At 47.8% G+C, this 19,586-nt stretch overlaps 2 protein-coding genes across 2 annotated transcripts in view; one reads left to right on the top strand and one right to left on the bottom strand.

The window, feature by feature from the left end:
- The first annotated feature begins 543 nt into the window (after positions 1–543).
- APEX2 (apurinic/apyrimidinic endodeoxyribonuclease 2) lies at positions 544–8,895 on the top strand. The gene is made up of 6 exons (XM_080988199.1): positions 544–708; positions 3,380–3,463; positions 3,844–4,024; positions 4,995–5,141; positions 5,915–5,984; positions 7,887–8,895. The coding sequence occupies exons 1-6, from the start codon at positions 588–590 to the stop codon at positions 8,880–8,882; spliced, it is 1,599 nt and encodes a 532-aa protein (XP_080844325.1). The 5' UTR covers positions 544–587; the 3' UTR covers positions 8,883–8,895.
- Positions 8,896–10,811: 1,916 nt separating this feature from the next.
- Positions 10,812–19,586, bottom strand: part of ALAS2 (5'-aminolevulinate synthase 2) — a 28,112-nt gene continuing 19,337 nt past the window's right edge. The window contains 6 exon segments of the mRNA XM_080988150.1: positions 10,812–11,111; positions 13,101–13,263; positions 15,219–15,487; positions 16,827–16,991; positions 17,884–18,063; positions 19,140–19,324. Of these exon segments, the coding sequence (XP_080844276.1) occupies positions 10,948–11,111; positions 13,101–13,263; positions 15,219–15,487; positions 16,827–16,991; positions 17,884–18,063; positions 19,140–19,324 (1,126 nt within the window). The 3' untranslated portion in view covers positions 10,812–10,947.

Genomic DNA, 19,586 nt, shown 5'->3' on the forward strand with positions numbered 1-19,586 from the left:
TACTCTCTGCTAGCCAGAAAGGGAAAAGAGCCTTTTATGTTTTCTCTGGTGAAACTTCAGCTTTGGGGCGGCTCTTGGCACAACCCTCTTTACTTTGAAAAGGGACACGCTGAAAATCAGTTCCGTGGCCTCTTCCAACACCCGAGGAGGAGCAAAGCAACCCTCTTTTGCTGTCACTTCAAAGCACTGCGAAGTTTGTTGCGTTGTGATTTTAGTGAGCCGCTTTGGAGCTCAACGTTTGGTTGTGAGCAGGATGCAAATATTGAATAATAATACTGTGCGGGGAGAGGGTTTTGTTATTAACGTGTTATTAAGCCGCCCTGTGAACCTCGGAGGAAGGGCGGTGGTTAAATTTAATAAACAACAACAACTTAAAAAGGAGGGGATATAATATAATAACACTAATGACGACAGCTTGTTTTTATTGCAAGGCCGTTTCCTAATCCTCCTCCCCCTCCCTGGCAACGGGCGTTTCCGTTCTAAACCGGAAGTGAGGGCCTGCTTGCTTTTTCAAACGCCTCGCCTTGGCGGCCGGAAATGACGTTCCTCAGAGACTTCCGGTCGCTTTCCTCGCCCCTGAGGCGGGGATGAGGCTGGCGAGCTGGAACGTCAACGGGCTCCGGGCTGGGTTGGGACCCGCGGGGTTGAGGCCGCTCCTGGACTCCCTGGGGGCGGATGTCGTCTGCCTGCAAGAGACCAAGGTCACCCGTGAGTCGACGCGAGGAACATGCGTTCACACGTGCATAAGCAGTCCAGGGCAGGGGGCGAACGTGTAGGGCCCAGAACCGGCTTAGTTGGCGCCGGCTGCCTTGTAAAGGTTTATGTCATGACATGGCGGGGGAGGAGGGCTGGCAGGCGGGCTGGTGGTAGTTCTGACGTGAACCATTGATGGAGAACGCGTGTTCCTCCAGACTAGATGGGGGGGGGGAATCCTCCATCTGTTGTTGGACTACAGCTCCCATCATCCCTGTCCACTGGTCCTGCTAGCTACGGATGATGGGAGTTGTAGTCCAACGACATGTAGGAGGACCTCCCCCACGAGGTTGGGAAAGACTGCTCTATTTCAAAATAAAAATAAAAATTTGCATTTTCAAAAACAGGAACAGAGAGCATATTTAACCCCTTCCCGTTCCCTCCCCTCCGCCTGTCCCACTTACAACCTGGTACCAAATACAGCATGTATGCATACAACTTCCCTTCCACACTTTTCCTGGTTCCTACTCTGCGTAATCCACATCTTTTAAATGATCCAATTTGTTATCTATTATTTCAGCTGCTGGATTTACACGACACCTGCTAAGCTTTGTCTATACTGGTTCTTGAAGTAGTCAATAAACGTTATCCATTCCTCCTTATATTCCTTATCTTCGTTTTCTCTTATGCTGTTCATCAGACCAGCCAGTTCAGCATATTCAAACATTTTTCACTGCCATTCTTCCTTGTTCTCCACCTTTGTGCCAATAATATTCCAGTTGCAGTGGTAGCGTATAGTAATAAACTCTTGGGTTTTTTGACCTCCATTGTTACCATCCTCAAAAGAAAAATCTTGGGTGTTTTGGGAAAGCTTTTTTTAAGTATATTTTTTAATTCATTATATATAGCTTCCAAATATTCCTTAATTATTTTACAGGACCACCACACTTCGAACATATACCTTTTTCTTTTTTAGACATTTTTGCCAATCTGGTGGGTGCTAAGTACCATCTGTGGGCCATTTTCATCATATTTTCTTTTATCGCATAACATCCCATAAAATTCATATTTCTTTTCCACAACTTTCCCCATAATTCATAGTCAATATTGTGAGCCACATCTTGTGCCCACCTAATCATGCTCAATTTCACAAATTCCTCTTTAGTTTCCCATTCCAACAGCAGTTTGTACGTTTTTGATAATACTTTTATATTTGTGTCTAATAAGTATTTGGTAAACTGAGGCGTTTGTTCTGCAAAGCCATTTTTCCTATCTATCTTAAACAATTCATTAATCTGATGTACCTGCTCTAGATGATGGCGTTGCTGTTGTTTTTCAGTTGTAGGCGTGGGAGGAGGTATTGCTTTTAATTTTTCCTTTATTTATTTCGTGAAATTGCCATACCACTTTACAGGACTGTAAAAAACCCTCATAGCAGTTTACAAAAAAAGATAACAGTAAAAACAAATTTACAACCCTACTTTAAAAGCTACAAAAGTTAAAATAGTAAAACAGGTAAAAATTACCTCATATGTAACGTGATCTGCTGTTACGTTATGTGTTCTTTGTTAACTAGCCTGAGATCTTCACCCTTCGGATGAAGGGTGGTATATAAGTTTAATAAATATTAATAAGAGCTACAACTGTTAGCCCCAGGTAGGTAGCACAGCCAGAGGTCAGGGGTGATGGGACTTTGAAGTCCAGCAGCATCTACAGCAGTACCACTGGATTCCCATTATTGACTTACAAGGAAGCAACTGGCATTGGTCTAGCAAACAAACAAAAAAACACAGGGTCTGTGGCAGATAAAGGGATGGGGTCCCTGCCCCAAGGACCTTACAAGTGCATAAGGTGAGATAAACTTCACAAGTAGAATTAGCACCCATTAATTTTTTTCCTCCATCCATGATGAGTAGAGAAACTGTATTTTGGGGTAAGGCAGAATCATGTGCCTTTTTCCACCTGTCCCCAGCTCTCAAGGGGTCATGGTGGAGATTCCTAGTTTCATTATCAAAAGCAAGATTGCTCAAAGTTGGGCACCTGACCCTACTTTCGTCATACAGTTGTGTTTTGGTAACCTGAAACTGGGTGTGGGACAGGTAGCAGAATGGGTTAAAGAGACGTGTCTGACACCCCTCCAACATTTACAGGTGGGAAAGGCAGTGCCAAGTACAGACGAGAGGCAAACATGGTGAGATATATTTCCCCCCTTGAGAGAAACATCTGGGAAAGGGGTACCCTTTACCTAGGATTAGGATGAGGAACCTGTGGCCCTCCCATGTGGTTGGACTACAGTTCCATTAATCCCTGACCATTGATTTAGGCTGGCTGGGGCTGATGGGAGTTGCAGTCCAACAACACCTGGGTGGCTGCAGATTCCTCCACCTCTGCTCTAGAAGTAAAGCAAGGGAGAGTGAGGCGTCAAAAGAGAGGAAGGGACAAATCTTTTACAGTGTTGGTGGAAGACATCCATTAAAAATCCTGCCCCCCTTGCAAAAAAAAAACCTTGATAAGCTACATTGCTGAGTGAACCTGCATTGCTGTGACCACATTGCTGGGCAAACCTGTAACCTTTTGCACGTTAGAAAAAAGACGACAACAGCAAAGAGAGTGAAATTTTTTAAAAATGGTTTTCTGATGCCACGTCTCCAGCCTGATGGCTTTCCAAATTCTGTTTTGTTCTCAGGGGACCTGCTGGAGGAGCCACTGGCAATAGTGGACGGCTATAACTCTTATTTCAGCTTCAGTCGCACCCGCAATGGCTATTCAGGTTAGTGGACAGTAGCAAAGTGGATCAGCCACCTCTCAGGTTGCCAATGTCTCAGCATACTCCTGTAGCTGTGTCTTAAGTGGTGACTTCATCTGTCACTTTCAGATGGCATTGATTTGCCTCCCTGCCTGAAAAATATCCCCTGCTTTCTACCGCCAATCAAACCACCATTATTTATTTTATTTTATTGCATATAATTTGCATACCACTTGATTTTTTTTATAAACCCCACAAAGTGATGCACAAAGTGGTGTGCCTTACCTCTGTAAGGTACAGAGGTTTCAATTTGTTTCTTTCTCTTGTATCTTGGATCAAATAGGTAGCTTTATAGCCCACTGTGAGAGCCCAGAACAAACTTTCAGTCTCTCTTTGTCTTCCAGGTGTTGCAACGTTCTGCAAGGTCAGTGCCACCCCAGAGGCAGCTGAAGAAGGCCTGTCTGGGCTGTTTGCTAAGCACGATGGCGCAGTTGGTTCTTATGGAGAGACAGAGGGCTTCACAACTGAGGAGCTACAGGCATTGGACAGTGAGGGTCGGGCTGTGATCACACGTCACCGTATTCGGTAGGAACAGGAAGGGGTGGGGTGGGAGGGTCTGCAGAGCTGTGAGCCAATAACAATGCTTGGTAACTGACAGCTGTTGTAGTTGAGAAAATTGTGGTCTTAAGAGTGTGAGCCAAGAAATGCCCAACTCAGATCTAACCCTCAAGGATAAATTTATTACAGGGCCTGTCACCTTGCTCTCAACTCTCCATTTGTGATCCTGGCTAATAACAACAATAATAATTATAACAACTTTACAGGGCTGTTATTAAGGAGAGTTGAAAAGAATGTGTGTGTAAGAGAGAACAAGTTTCCAGGATTTCTCAGATTTTCCTGGCCAGCTAAGAGGGCTAGATGCTTTCCTTTTAATTTGAAGCAAAATTGAGATTTTTTGCAATTTTGCATCACATGCTGGGTTACACATTGAGGTAGGTAAAGTTGAAGGACCCCTGGGCGGTTAAGTCCAGTCAAGCTTGACTATGGGGTGTGGTGCTCATCCCACTTCAGGTCGAGGGAGTCAGCGTATGTCCTCAGACAACTTTCTGGGCCATGTGACCAGCATGAATAAACAGCTTCTGACGCAACAGGACACTGACAAGTGCCAGAGCACATGAAAACGCTATGTACCTTCCTGCCGCAGTGGTACCTGTTTATCTACTCATGCTGGTGTGCTTTCAAACTGTTAGGTTGGCAGGAGCTGGGACAGAATGAATGCCACACTGATACCACTGCAGCCATAAATATTTTTAGAAGTATGCAGAATGTTTCCAACCCTTTAGGAGCAGATTGCTGATTGCTGAGTGTTCTTTCCATTTTAACACATGCAATTTCCTGAGCATCCTCAGCCTTGATAGTGGAATTGCCTAAACCTGTTGCGAAGATGTTAATGGGTCTGTGTCTATAGCTGGCCTAGCCAGCCATGAATCAGGGAGCTTGAGCCATTAGTAACTGAAGTGTGACAGCATTGATGTGCTTTGTCCTTTCACTGCAGCACTTCAGAACAGCAGGAGACCACGCTGACAGTCATCAATGTGTACTGCCCTCGTGCAGACCCTGAAAAGCCAGAGCGTGGGGACTTCAAGCTGCGTTTCTATCATCTCTTGCAAGCTCGGGCCGAGGCACTTCTCAGAGCTGGAGGGTATGTGTCACTCCTCTCGTTGGCTCAGTGCAGTCCTAGACATGCTTATTCTGGGGCTTACTCCCTAGTCAAGCCTTTGGTGCTCTGATTCCTTTCCAGTGTTTTGGACTCCAACTCCCATCAGCCGCAGCCAACACTGGTGGATTAGTTAGAGCAAAACAGCTGGAGGGAGCCACGTCAGGGAGCCCCACTGAGTTCAGTTCTACTTATTCCAGAGCAAGCATGCAAAGGATGCCCTAGTTAAGTTTGCATGAGATCGCACTGTTGAAAAGGACCAAGCTGTGAAGCTCCTGGTGAAGTTTGGGGCACACAGATGAGTGCCCCAAACTCAGTCGGCTATTCTCCAGAGGGGTAGCCAATGTGGTGTCCTCAAGAAGTCATTGAAACTGCCGCTCCAGCCAGCCTGGCAAATGGTCAGGGGTGATCTAGTCCAGCAACAGCTGGAAGTCAGCAAATCAGCTACCCCTGGGTCCAGTCACTGTTGTCTCTACCTCCACCCTCATCTCCAACATGGGAAGAATACTGAGCTGTGCCATACGTGACTGCTGTAAGAACTGCTGCAAATACATGTGAGGAACCTTGAGAAAGTCAAAGAGCCCTATATGAACGATGCTGATGATATTTCATTGCCTCAGCCGTTATCCCTTCCCTGTCTAAGCCAGCTTCCAATCCACCAACCTTCTCCGATGGAGTCAGGACTGTTGGGATGAATGGGGTCTCGCTGTCTTGCCTCTTTGCCTTGCGACTCATGCACATTTCCTCTCTCCGTCTAGCCATGTGGTCATCCTGGGGGACATCAACACAGCACACAAGCCTATTGACCACTGTGACCCAGGAGATCTGGTGAGCAAGCTGCCCACTTTATGCAGCTGCCTTTACTCTCTACAGTACAGGGCCTGGCAGTGCTGCTACAGCGGCAGGAAATCTGTTTCTCATAGGCATGCACAGGGTTGGGTGGGGAGTCCTGACACACAGGAAGCTGCCTTACTCTGAGTCAGATCCTTGGTCCATCTGGTTCAGCATTTTCATCACTGACTGGCTGCGGCTCTGGTTTCAGACTGAGGGCATTCAGACGGAGACCTTCCCAACCCAACCTACCTTGAGATGTTGGGGGTTGAGCCTGGGACCCTTCTGCATGCAAAGCAGAAGCTTTGCCATTGAGCCCAGCCCTTCCCAACGTGTTTGGGGATCATGAAGTCCGCAAGGTGACTTAGAGGGTGAGGAACAGTGAGACAGATTCCCTCACCCACCCCAGGCTGTGAAGGTGGGGAGTATGTGAATGTGGGTGAATGTGGGCCGGGGTAGGGTGATTTGAGCTACAGATGTGTTAATAGTTTATTTTATTATTTGCTTATTGCATTTATATGCCACCTTTTCTTCCAAGGAGCTCAAGGTGGTGTATGTGGTTCTCCCCCTCCCCATTCCATCCTCAGAACAACCCTGTGAGGTAGGTTAGGCTAAGAGATGGCCCAAGATCTCCCAGTGAGCTTCATGGCTGAGTGGGGATTCGAACCCTGGTCTCCCAGGTCATAGTCCAACACTAACCCACAGGTAGGCAAACTAAGGCCAGGGGGCTGGATCTGGCCCAATCGCCTTCTAAATCTGACCCACGGATGTTCCGGGAATCAGCGTGTTTTTACATGAGTAGAATGTGTCCTTTTATTTAAAATGCATCTCTGGGTTATTTGTGGGGCATAGGAATTCGTTCTTCTTTTTTCCAAAATATAGTCCGGCCCTCCACAAGGTCTGAGGGAAAGCGGACCGGCCCCCTGCTGAAAATGTTTGCTGATCCCTGCTCTAACCATTACAGTGCACTGGCTTAATAGCTTTGGATATTGAGCGAGTGGAGTTCTGTGTTGTGGAGCTGGATGCTTCATTTATCACAGAATAATAATAAAAATAATAATTTTATTATTTATACCCCTTCCATCTGGCTGGGGGTGGAGACGCTTCTTCGGGTACACTTTAATTTTTGTTTTACATAGTCTTACTTGCAAACCAATTTGCGATATTTTCTGATGAAAAACAGTATATGCATACTTTAACTAAATTAATAAATAGGCATGGCCAGAGTTGGGGTCGTTGTCCAATGACATCTGCAGGTTAGTTGCCCCTGTGTTTCAGGATGATGCAAGGGTTAAAGGTAAAGGTAAAGGGACCCCTGACCATTAGGTCCAGTCATGACTGACTCTGGGGTTGTGGCGCTCATCTCGCTTTATTGGCCGAGGGAGCCGGCGTACAGTTTCCGGGTCATGTGGCCAGCAGGACTAAGCCGCTTCTGGCGAACCAGAGCAATGCCCGGAAACGCCATTTACCTTCCTGTCAGAGCAGTACCTATTTATCTACTTGCACTTTGATGTGCTTTTGAACTGCTATGTTGGCAGGAGCAGGGACCGAGCAACAGGAGCTCACCCCATCGCAGGGATTCGAACTGCCCAACTTCTGATCGGCTAGTCCTAGGCGCCACCCGCATCCCTTGATGCAAGGGTTACAAGAAACCAATGCATAGACAGCATTTGAAAGCACTACGGAAATCTTAATTTGTGAAGTGGCTGCATCCTAATGTTTTAATGTTGTATTTTAATCTTTTTTAAATTGTATTTTAATCAACTTGTTTTTATTATTGGTTGTTAGCTGCTCTGAGCCTGGTCTTGGCTGGGGAGGGCGGGGTATAAATAAAAATTTATTATTATTATTATTATTAATAATAATAGCACTTAACGCTTCCACCACTGCCACCTGCAGGAATCCTTTCAGGAGCATCCCGGGCGCCGCTGGCTGGACAGTTTCCTGTGGGAGCCAGACAAGGATTCCCAGGATGGGAAATGCTTTGTTGACACGTTCCGTTTTCTGCACCCTGGTCAGACTGATGCCTACACCTGCTGGTGCAACGTAACCGGGTCCCGGCAGCTCAACTACGGCACCCGCATTGACTATATCCTGGCTGATCGTGCGCTAGCATTGTCAGATCTGCAGGATGCCCAGCTCATGCCAGACGTCTTTGGCTCTGACCACTGCCCTGTGCGGGTGGCGCTTAGGAGCGTCTGCCTGGGGGCGCCCCGCTGCCCACCTCTCTGCACCCGCTTCCTGCCTGAGTTTGCTGGCACCCAGCAGAAGCTCAGCCGCTTCCTCGTGAAAGTGGAGCGGACCAGCCTGCCAGAGGAGAGGGGGCAAAAAAGGGGCGGGAGGGAACCAAATGTTGCGGGGGGTTCCAAGAAGAGACGGGTGGGTCCACCACAGAAGGGGCAAGGAGATTTGCGAAGCTTCTTCACAGCTGGAAACGGCAGGCCTAGGGCCACCACCAACAGTGCCAACTATCAGTCGGTAATGAAAACGAGGACAGCAGAAGATTCTGGGGTGGAACTTCCTCTTGACGCTTCTGGAAGGATCACTGTTGAGCATGGGGTGGAGGAAGTTGCTGGTGGGACCCAGCCATGCACTGGGAGTTTGAGAGAGGAGCCCACTCTGGGCCTGGCCAACGGAGAAGCTCTGGATTGTGGGAAAGGCTCGGTCCCCTCTAGTTCAAACCAGTCCGCTGCCCTGTGGAAGTCCCTGCTGCCAGGCCCTGCTCGCCCGCCTCACTGCAAGGCCCATGGAGAGCCCTGTGTCCTGCGGACAGTGAAGAAGCAGGGACCAAACTCTGGGCGGCGCTTTTACGTCTGCGCCCGGCCTCTGGGGAAGCCGTCAGATCCCCGCTCCCGCTGTGACTTCTTCCTGTGGGCCAGTCGGGGGAATCCTTGAATTGAGAGGACAACTGAAATGAGAGGACGTTAGATGCGCAGTGACCCCTAAGTGGAAAAGAAGGGGTTGGTTTCTAATGGAAAGTATCCTGGATGTCTCGCTGCCTAAGAAGAGAGGGGAAGGCAGCTTCTGTGGCAGAGAGAGGCCTAGGCTTATTGCCAGGGGGTCAAAGAGGTCAGGCCCAAAGTTTCCATGGGATCTTTTTGGGCTGTGCCAGTAGAAACTTAACTTTTGTACCAGAGCACGTTGGGAGTTTTGAGGTCTTTGATGCCAGACCCTGCAGATAGGAACGTTGTTTAAAGAGGAAGAAATAATTGGTTTTATTATTAAATCAACAGTTTTACATGCTAGGACTAACACAAGCTTTGGGAATACGCACACAGACTACCCTGACTTGTGATGAGAATTTTCTGGATTCATGCACATCAAACCTGCAGTTAGGTTCTCTCTAACATTGGGTGGAGAAGTGCTCTTAAATGGTGCTCTTGCAGCAAGTTGCTCTTTCCCCTTAACTGCCCTCCCCACAAACCCCTGTAATAACAGTGATGCAATTGCTGGGAGGTGACTAATCCTTATTTGGGGCAGGGGGGATCTTATTTTTTTTACTTTTGATAAAATAAAGATGTTGAAAAAAAAACCCCTAAACGTTTGCTCTGTGGGAACAGGGAAAGTTGGATTTCTTATGTTGTCTGAAAAGAGAGTTGGGTGATGCTGAACCAGGAGTTAAGGTTCTGGTTCTGAGGAATGGCGGTGCTGTTATGGCACTCCTGATCATAGCTGTCAACCGTCCCTTTTTTTTTGCGGGAAATTCCCTTAATCCAGCACTGTTTCCTGCTGCTATTCCGGATTGTTAGATATCCTGTAGACTGTCCCTGGGACAGGTGAGGCTGCTGATCCCTTATTTTCAAATCTGAAAGTTGACAGCTATGCTCCTGATCCCTGTGGCATAAACTGCCCTGGGTGCTTCAACTATTGTGGTGACAAAGGGATTAAGCCCAGGTTTTGCAGATTAGCACAACTGAGTTCATATTGCCTGTACAGGATTGCCCTGGGGCAAAAAGGTGCATCTTGCTTTTCTATCTGGAATTAATGCATGAAAATCCCTGCTGGCTGTCATTTGGATTGCAAGACATGGAACTTTCCCCTTTCCATGGGTTTCAGTGTGTGTGCTTAGGGAAAGTGGAGCCCTCTGCTGACCATCCCTGGTACTACTAGCATTATGCCTTGAAGGGAAAAACCTGAATTGCCATTTGCTTCAATTCAGTGGTTAAAAAATGGGTTTCTCAAGGAAAATGGCTAGGGGTTGGGGGGAACACTCAGACATGGGCCAGGAAAGTGCAAACCTGTGCCTAGAAAGCACAGGGCAAAAGGTAAGTGTGGACAAACCCTATGTCAGGTATGGGTAGGAGGTAGATTAGGAGCTTATCTGGAGATTCCTGGAAATTTTGTAGTAAATCAGCAAAGTTTCTGACTCCCAGTTTAGTAGCACCAACCAAAGGGCTTCCCCCCCCTCCCTGCCCCTCTTCTACATTAGGCTATTGAAATTCCAACAAGAACAAAATCTTAGGAGGAACCCTGGAATGGAAAGAATGTTGAGCTCAACTTTGGTGCTGAAAAGGAATTCCTATTCCTCCATTCTTGGTGTAAGTCTGCAGATGAGCAAGAGACTTCAAGGACATGTTCCATTCAGTAAACAAAAATGCTCAAAGAAGGTGCAGGGTAGGGCAGGTGGAGAGTATGGGCTGGGGAGAGTCTGGGGAGCAGATAGGCTTGGAGGGCCGCATTGGGCCCCTTGGCTTTCAGTTCCCCACCCCTGTGGCAAGCAGAGGCCTGTGCCTTCCCCTGTTCTGCTTGCCACCTGGAGAAGCCCTGCCCATTTGGACACTTGAATTCCATGAATGTGGGAGGCAGCGAAGGAGACACAGCAGACAAAGTGGCAGATTTTTATTACACTCAGATACCCTCTTTCCATTCGGCAGTGTCAGTGTTGACATCCTGTTTCTTGTAAGGTTGTGTGTGTGTGTGTGTGTGTGCGCGTGTGTGTGCGCGCGCAGAGGCCGGTTCTTCAGGCGCAAAGAGTGATGTAGCGGGGCCCCATGTTCCCGAAGTAATCCCTCTCCCACTCGCTCATGAGGGCAAAATGCAGCGGGCGGTGGCAGAAGTTGCACTCGGGGGAGACTGCGGCCTGCAGAGACAGCCCTACCTCCTGCCAGGCTGCCAGGAGCTTCTCTGGAGAGGGAATGGAAGAAGAAGGCGTTAAATGTAGCCAAGCCATGCAAATTGCAAATTTCATTATTATTATTATTTGCTGAGTTGAATAATGGGCAGCTGATTGGCGGTTTCTGTGCTAAGCAGCAGCTGGGGCTTGTGGGCCAATGCCCCTGGAGCTGTTGAACTATTGTTTCTGAAGAGGAGTCTGTGGCCCTGTTAAAATCCAGAAGAACCTAAGAATAGCCTGATGGATCAGGCCAAAGGCCAGTCTAGTCCAGCATCCCATTCTCATAGTTGACAACCAGATGCCTGAAGGAGCGTCTCCACCCCCATCATTCTACCCGGACACTGAGGTCCAGCGCCGAGGGCCTTCTGACAGTTCCCTCTCTGCGAGAAGCAAAGCTACAGGGAACCAGGCAGAGGGCCTTCTCGGTAGTGGCACCCGCCCTGTGGAACGCCCTCCCAGCAGATATTAAAGAGATAAATGACTACCGGACATTAGAAGACATTCAGGGAAGTTTTTAATGTGTGACATTTTAATGTATTCTTAATCTTTGTTGGAAACCGCCCAGAGTGGCTGGGGAAACCCAGCCAGATGGGCGGGATGCAAATAATGAATTACTATTACTATTATTATTAGCCTGCAAGCAAAAGCCCTCTTCCCTCCTGCGGTTTCCAGCAATAGGTATTCAGAAGCATTGCTGCCTCCAGCTGCAGAGGTAGAGAGAGCATAGCCATCATGGCTAGTGGCCACTGGTAGCCCTTTCCTCCTCTATAACTACGTCTAATCCTCTTTTAAGGCCATCTAAGTTGGTGACCATCACTTCCTGGGAGACTTTGTCTATGCGTAGTGTAAAGAAGTACTTTTGTTTATCTGTCCTAGATCTTCCAACATTCAGCTTCACTGAATGTCCACAAGCACTAGTGTTAGGAGAGGGATAACAGCTTTTCTCTCTCCACTTTCTCCTTGCCAGGCATAATTTTGTAAACTTCTATTACGTTGCCTCTTACTCGTCTTTCCCCAAAACTAAAAAGGTAAAGGATCCCTGACAGTTAAGTGCAGTCACAGACGACTCTGGGGTTGTGGCGCTCATCTCGCTTTACAGGCTGAGGGAGACAGCGTTTGTCTGCAGAGAGTTTTTCCGGGTCACGTGGCCAGCATGACTAAGCCGCTCCTGGCACAACAGAACACTGAAACCAGAGCAGCGCACGGAAGCGTCACTTACCTTCCCACCAGAGCAGTACCTATTTACTTGCACTTTTTGGTGTGCTTTCAAACTGCTAGGTTGGCAGGAGCTGGGACTGAGCAACAGGAGCTCATCCTGTCGCAGGGATTCAAACTGCCAACCTTCTGATCGGCAAGCCCAAAAGTCCCAAATGCTACAACCTTTCTTCAAACGGGAGTCTTCACTGACCATTCCCTTGATCCAATGGGAGAAGAGGCAAATGCCAACCTGGCACAGGAGTAAAGCTCCTAAGAAGCCCAATATCTAGACTGTGCCATGTGGAGGACAGCTGGCTTGGTGCTATGCAAAGGAGCCTTAAGCTGATGTGCTCCCCTCTCCTGTAGCATGCAGGTGTGAAGAGGTGAAGATGCCTTTGCTTCTGGCTTCAGCAAACCACAGTTTGCTGCTACATGCAAGTCAGGACAAACTTCAGTTAGTTTTAACTATGGTTTGTCCAAAGGAGCCACCTGTAAACTGGTTTATAATTCTGGCTTTTTGACCAAACCATAGTTATTTGAAAGCAGAAGCAAATGCTTCCCAGTTTATTCACAGCTGTACTGAAAAAGGGAAGCAGGTCCTCAAATATGGCTTAGCATTATGTACGAATGAGGTCACAGCCTCCATTTCTATGTTAATGGCTTCATTTTCTTTTCTTTTTACAACTCCTAACTGCATGTTTGTAAGCCTACCATTATTAGTGTTTGCAACTCTAGAACCATGCAGTGGTCTTTATTACAGGGAAACACGGTCCCAACTAGATCATGTGGTCCTGGTGACTCACCCACAAAGTAATTCATCATGGGTGGCGTGTGATGGGGCGAGGGGGCCAGCCGCAGCAGCTCCTCCCCCCGAGGCACAGTCGGGTAATTGATGGCTTGGACGTAGATGTTGTATTCAGCCAGAAGCAGGTCACAGAGGTGAGAATTCAGGGCTGCGTCTCCAACCTGTGGAGGAGAGAACCATACATTGCTAAGAGAGTGAAGTCAGAGGTCTAGTTCCTTGTTCCTCCCATCCTGCCTTTTGTAGCTGTCAATGACCCAGCCAAAAAATCAGCACCGTTAAGTCCCTTTGATTTAAATAGAACCGGAGGGAGTCCTTTTACACTTTTGTAAAGCGCTATGAATGTAGTATAAGAGTAATAACGAATATTAATATCAGGGTTTTCCCCAGTGAAACAGAGATTTCAGTGTTTCATATTAGCTGGATTGTGCCATACACTCTGTTGCTGTTCTTCAGAAGACAACTGGGGTCCTCTACCCATAACACTAGATAAACCCATGACTGCCCTGGGCTTTCCCCACCCTCCTCCTCCCCACTGGAAGGAGGCCATTTTGTATAATTTTCTTGCAGTGTTTCCTACCCTTTGTGTGTGTGAGAGAGACACATCATTCTCCGCCACCACCAAAATACTCAGAATGGTGTTAGGTCCAGGACCCTGTGGAGGATGCAAAAACTTCCAACATACTTGCTTGCAGCAGCAGCAATAAATAAATAATGTCGGGGGCAAACAACCACCCCATGCATTTAAAATACATTCATACCACTTTAACAGTCACAACTTCCTCCAAAGTATTCTGGGAACCGTGGTTTATCCCTCACAGAACTATAATTCCCAAGATTATTTGGAGGGGTGGGGGAAGCTGTGCTACTCCTGTTGGAGAGCCCTGCCTCTACAAAACTGCTTGATGGGGATGGGGAACTTTTACCCTCCAGGTGTTGTAGGTCTCCCAATCATCATCATCCCCTACATAAGAACATAATGATATTTCTGTATAACAATAAGAAGAGCCTTAACACTAGTGAAGTTAGCAAAAATGTATCATACTCATGATAATAAATGCTGGAAATGTAAAGAAAAAGAAGGAACCTTTTACCACATGTGGTGGATGTGCCCCAAGGTAAAAGACTTCTGGGAAAGGATTTATAATGAATTGAAAAAAGTGTTGAAAAACACATTTATTAAAAAAACCCAGAAGCCTTTTTACTTGGTATAGTGGGGGGGGGTTGAAATCCCCCAAAAGGATGTTACTTTTTTTCTGTATGCCACAACAGCTGCGAGAATATTGCTAGCAAAGAATTGGAAGAAACAAGATTTACCAACTATCAAAAGAATGGCAGATGAAGATGATGGACTATATGGAACTTGCCGAACTGACGGGGAGACTCCGAGACCAGAGAGAAGAGATGGTGGAAGAAGATTGGAAGAAGTTTAAGGAATATTTGAAAAAATAAGTTAATACTTAAATCTTAGAATAGCTTTGGAAGTGGATATAGTGTATTTTATAAGTGATAAAATGTTAAGTTTTTTATGGTTAAAGTAAGTGTGTGGGGGGAAAAGATGGTTAGAAATTATGATACATGTAAACTGCTATAGATGAAGTAAAATGAAAATCAGATAGGTAGGACTTGAGGAAGCCCACTTAACAATGTTTAGAAAAATAAGGATATGACAAGAATTAGTTTGTATTGTTTGTCTTTTCTGTTTGTGTTTTTTATTTGTGTTATAAAATGAATAAAAAATTTGGGGGGGGGGGAACACAATAAGAAGAGCCTGTTGGAGCAGGTCATTTAACCATTTTGTTCAGCAACCTGTTGTCACGATGGCCAACCAGAGGCCTCTGGGAAACCTGCAAACAGGACCCAAGCACTCTCCCCCTCTGGCAGTTTCCAGCAACTAGAATTTGGAAGCACTGCTGCCTCCAACTGGGGACCACGCTGCCTGGGTCTGGCTGAGTCCAGCCACACCTGGAAGGCTACAGGCTGCCTAATGCCACTGTTGGATAATTTCTCCTCCCCCCTGGAGAAACTTGGTGAAATTGCCCTCCCTATTTCACCCCTGGCGAACAGAGTGCGGAAAGAGAGGCCGTTTCTGCGTAGTTTTCGTCCTGGAGAGCCATACCCGTATGGGGATGATGTGACTGGGGCAGCTGACCACAGGGAGCCCGGCGTCCATCAACAGCTGGCGCATGTGTTTGACGTTGCGCTGGTGGGAGCGGCGCAGAGCCTGCCCCTCGGGGCTCTTCAATACCCGGACCGATTCCAGGGCCCCGGCCAGCACCATGGGGGGCAGCGAGGTGGTGAAGATGAATCCCGCCGCATAGGAGCGCACTGTGTCGATCAGAGACTTGGTGCTGGCCACATAACCACCCACACAGCCGAAAGCCTTCCCTGCAAGGGGAGAGAAGAAAAGGCAGACATTAGTCCATGCACTCTGGAAGCAGACCTAGGCTGTGCACTGAAAATACAATGGTGAATGTTGCATGCAGACAATCCAAACTGAGTTGGGTTCAGCAACTTGCATAACTTTTGGCAAACTGAGGAACTTCATGTGTCTTATTTTGCATCCTTGTTTCAACTTGAGATGGAACTGCGGGCATCTGTCTGTCTCGAGAGTGTGCCTCTGGAGGTGAAGTGAAACCGCTGCGTTAGCAGCACTGAAGTGACCTCCCCGGGGCACAAGCCTGGGTGGTGTGTATGGAAGTCCTGGGCTGCCCAGATGACAAGATGTGGTCTCACTGAAGAAAGGAAAGTACAGTGGTACCTCTGGTTACGTACTTAATTCATTCCAGAGGTCCATTCTTAACCTGAAACTGTTCTTAACCTGAAGCACCACTTTAGCTAATGGGGCCTCCCGCTGCCGGAGCACAATTTCTGTTCTTATTCTGAAGCAAAGTTCTTAACCCAAGGTACTATTTCTGGGTTAGCAGAGTCTGTAACCTGAAGCGTATGTAACCTGAAGGGTATGTAACCCGAGGTACCACTGTAATACATTTGACACCAGCTTGGCTGCAAGAGTTGCCAGAAGGAGTTGTACAAGGTACCGTCCAACTGCCTTCAGGACTCCACTCCAGATTTGTGTAGGGCTTAAAGGTAAAGGGACCCCTGACTATTAGGTCCAGTCGCGGATGACTCTGGGGTTGTGGCGCTCATCTCACTTTATTGGCCGAGGGAGCTGGTGTACAGCTTCCGGGTCATGTGGTCAGCATGACTAAGCCGCTTCTGGCGAACCAGAGCAGCGCCAGGGCTTACTCCTTAGCTTCTTCTTCTCTTGAAGATGCTTCCTTTCCAGGTGGATGAGCACCATCTGCCCCTCACTTCCCTCTACAGCATGTGCAGAAACCACCTTCTTGACCATTGGTCTCACCTGCTCAATCTGCCCAAGCCTGTCTTCACATGCAGGGGAAGTTCCTAACTCACCGAGGGTTTGAGACCTGTTGGCTACCCTCACCTGGTCTGGCCGGCAAATTGAAGCTGTTCCAGGTGTGGCCACTGGAGAACCACTTGCCTCCAACATGGTGTTCCTTCCTGACCAAGTCTATCCCATCATCTTAACTTGCTGCTCTGTGGCACCGAGGACCATAGAGTTTTAGGCCATCTTTTAGGCCACCTACTTCAACTTCCTGCTCAGTTCAGGAAATCCAGTGCTAGAACATCCCAGACCTTCACCGTAGTCCATCCCTTCCTGATGCCCTTTTCATTAGGGGCTGTGGCTCACCCTCAAACTTACCCAGGGTGCCAGAGACGATATCTATCTTGCCCATCACTCCATCGCGTTCACCAATGCCAGCCCCGTGGGCCCCGTAAAGTCCCACCGCGTGAACCTCATCCACGAAAGTGATGGCTCCATAGCGGTGTGCCACATCACACATTTCCTCCAGTGGGCAGATGGCACCTGCAGACAGAGAAGACTTAATGCACGAAGGATGCTGACCCTTACTGGCAACTTTAGCCTGGATTGCAAAGGAGGTGCAGTAAGGAAAATGTGCAGAGTAATGTTTTGAAGATCAAATGTTTTGAAGATCTCAGCTTTGATCAAATCCAACACAGGATTTCTTTTTTAGCTTTTCTATGTAAAATCAAGGATGAGGAACTTCTGGACCTCCAGGCTATGACTCTCAGCATCCCTGACTATTGCCCATGCTGACTGGGGCCGATGGGAGTTCGGGAGCATCTTGGAGGGCCACAGATTCCCAGCCTCTAGGACAAATGAACTTTCTGCTGGTAATTGTTTTATCATGCATGCTGACTTTGGATTTCAGTGTGGAATTTGATTGCCTTGTTATTGTTACTGTTATTGTCATTAACTTAACTTATCACCCATGCTTCACTATAAGGTCCAAAGGTAGCTCACCAACAGTTCAAAATACAGTATTAAAAACAGTCACAAGAATAGGGTTGGTCCTAAAAGATGAATCTCTTAATATGCTTAATTTTTTGTTTTACAGTGGAAGCTCGGTTTGTGAACGTGATCCGTGTGGGAGGCACGTTTGCAACCACAGCGTCCGCAACCTGCAGTGCCACGTCTGCACACACGTGGGTTGTGATTCGGCGCTTCTGCACATGCGCAAAGCGCGATTTAGTGTTTCTGCGCATGCGCAAGCGCCGAAATCCAGAAGTAACCCGTTACGGTACTTCCAGGTTTCGGCGCATACGTAACCCGAAAACACACAACCTGAAACATCTGTAACCCGAGGTATGACTGTATATTGATTTTACCACGTTATCTGGAAAATTCATTATGAAGTGAATAATAAATATGAACAACATACAAATGCATTACCCACCATCCATGGAATGGACAGTCTCAAAGGCAACAATCTTTGGGGTGTTGGCATTGGCTTTGCTCAGGAGCTCCTCCAGGTGTTGGGGGTCATTATGCCGGAAGACATACTTCGGTGCTCCACTGTTTCGGATGCCCTGAATCATGGAGGCATGGTTGCCTGCGTCTGAATAGATCTCACACCCTGCAGGAGGAAAAGGAGCCTCTGGGTCACCCACTGAGCCTCTGCTCTCCGCCTAACTGGAATAAGGACAAAGGAACCTGCCTTACACTGAGCCAGATCCTTGGTATGGGGGAGAAATTGGATCCAGGTCATGTTTAGCTGTGACTCCTGTATCACAGGGACTTGGACTAGATGGCTTTTGGGTCCCTTCCAAGTCTACAATTGCATGATTCTAAATGCTTTCAAGGTGGACCTATGTCATTTGCATTTCCCAAAGCAAATACACAAACCTAAACACAGCCAGCCATCTTTTGAAATTCACCCTGTGCTGTATTTGCACTATGCTATATTTGCTACACAGGGAAGTGGGTGGCGCTGTAGTCTAAACCACAGGGCCGATCAGAAGGTTGTCAGTTCGAATCCCCGCGACGGGGTGTGCTCCCGTTGCTCGGTCCCTGTTCCTGCCAACCTAGCAGTTCGAAAGCACATCAAAGCGCAAGTAGATAAATAGGTACCGCTCTGGCGGGAAGGTAAACGGTGTTTCCGTGCGCTGCTCTGGTTCACCAGAAGCGGCTTAGTCATGCTGGCCACATGACCCGGAAGCTGTACACCGGCTCCCTCGGCCAATAAAACAAGATGAGCGCCGCAACCCCAGAGTCATCTGCGACTGGACCTAACGGTCAGGGGTCCCTTTATCTTTACCTATATTTGCTACACGGTTCTGCAGCAATGTATGCAAAATTGCACACACTGGGGTATGTGCTTAGTTAGAATACTAGGAGAATTTTGCCTTAAAATGCTGGTAATTTTTCAGGAGGTCTTTTAAAAGCTACTGTGGAAACATGGAGAAATGGATTTAAGACTGGAAAAAATGAGAGAAACCAGCACGGTCAAATTTACCCACCCCGAGTCAGACCCACTGGTCTATCTCACACAGTACAGTCTCCACAGGATTCCCGACCGGGGCTTCTCCCAGCCCAACTTGGAGATGCTGGGGATTGAACCTGGGACCTTCTCCATGCAGAGCCCATGGTCCTTCCCCTATCTTGGCTGCCAGCCAGGCCCTAAAGGCCAACCCACTGCATTGCCCTGGTTACCTGGCATCATGCGGGCCAAAGTGAAGAGGGTGGAGTCATTGGCCACAAAGCAAGAAGAGAAGAGCAGGGCAGCGTCTTTGCTGTGCAGGCTGGCCAGTTCTTGCTCCAGCTCCACGTGGAACTTACTGGTGCCAGAAATGTTCCTGGTGCCTCCAGCCCCAGCTCCATAAAGATCCAGAGTATCCCTGGTGGGGATAGGGTGGAAGAAGAGGAGAATGAGATTCGCTCCAAAAAGGGCTGAACTCAGAAGGTGAATCACACCTGGATCGCCAAACCAGATAAGACCATGGAGACCCTTGATCAGATCTTGGGTCCCTTTTCCATTCTTGTGCAAAGCAACTGTGGAGAACCTGGTTCAGACTGGGGCCACTCTCAGTGCTAGGAAGAGAACATGTTCACCCTTCTCCTCCTTGCCACAATCCCATGAAAATGGCCTCCTGAGACCTG

The sequence above is a fragment of the Podarcis pityusensis genome (assembly GCF_964106645.2).
Source record: "Podarcis pityusensis genome assembly, chromosome: 17".
Taxonomy (NCBI): domain Eukaryota; kingdom Metazoa; phylum Chordata; class Lepidosauria; order Squamata; family Lacertidae; genus Podarcis; species Podarcis pityusensis.

Coding starts and splice junctions, on each gene's coding strand:
- APEX2 (XM_080988199.1), top strand. CDS start 588: ATGAGGCTGGCGAGCTGGAACGTCAACGGGCTCCGGGCTGGGTTGGGA. Junction 3,464..3,843: donor CACCCGCAATGGCTATTCAG/GTTAGTGGACAG, acceptor TTTGTCTTCCAG/GTGTTGCAACGTTCTGCAAG. Junction 5,142..5,914: donor GCACTTCTCAGAGCTGGAGG/GTATGTGTCACT, acceptor CTCTCCGTCTAG/CCATGTGGTCATCCTGGGGG.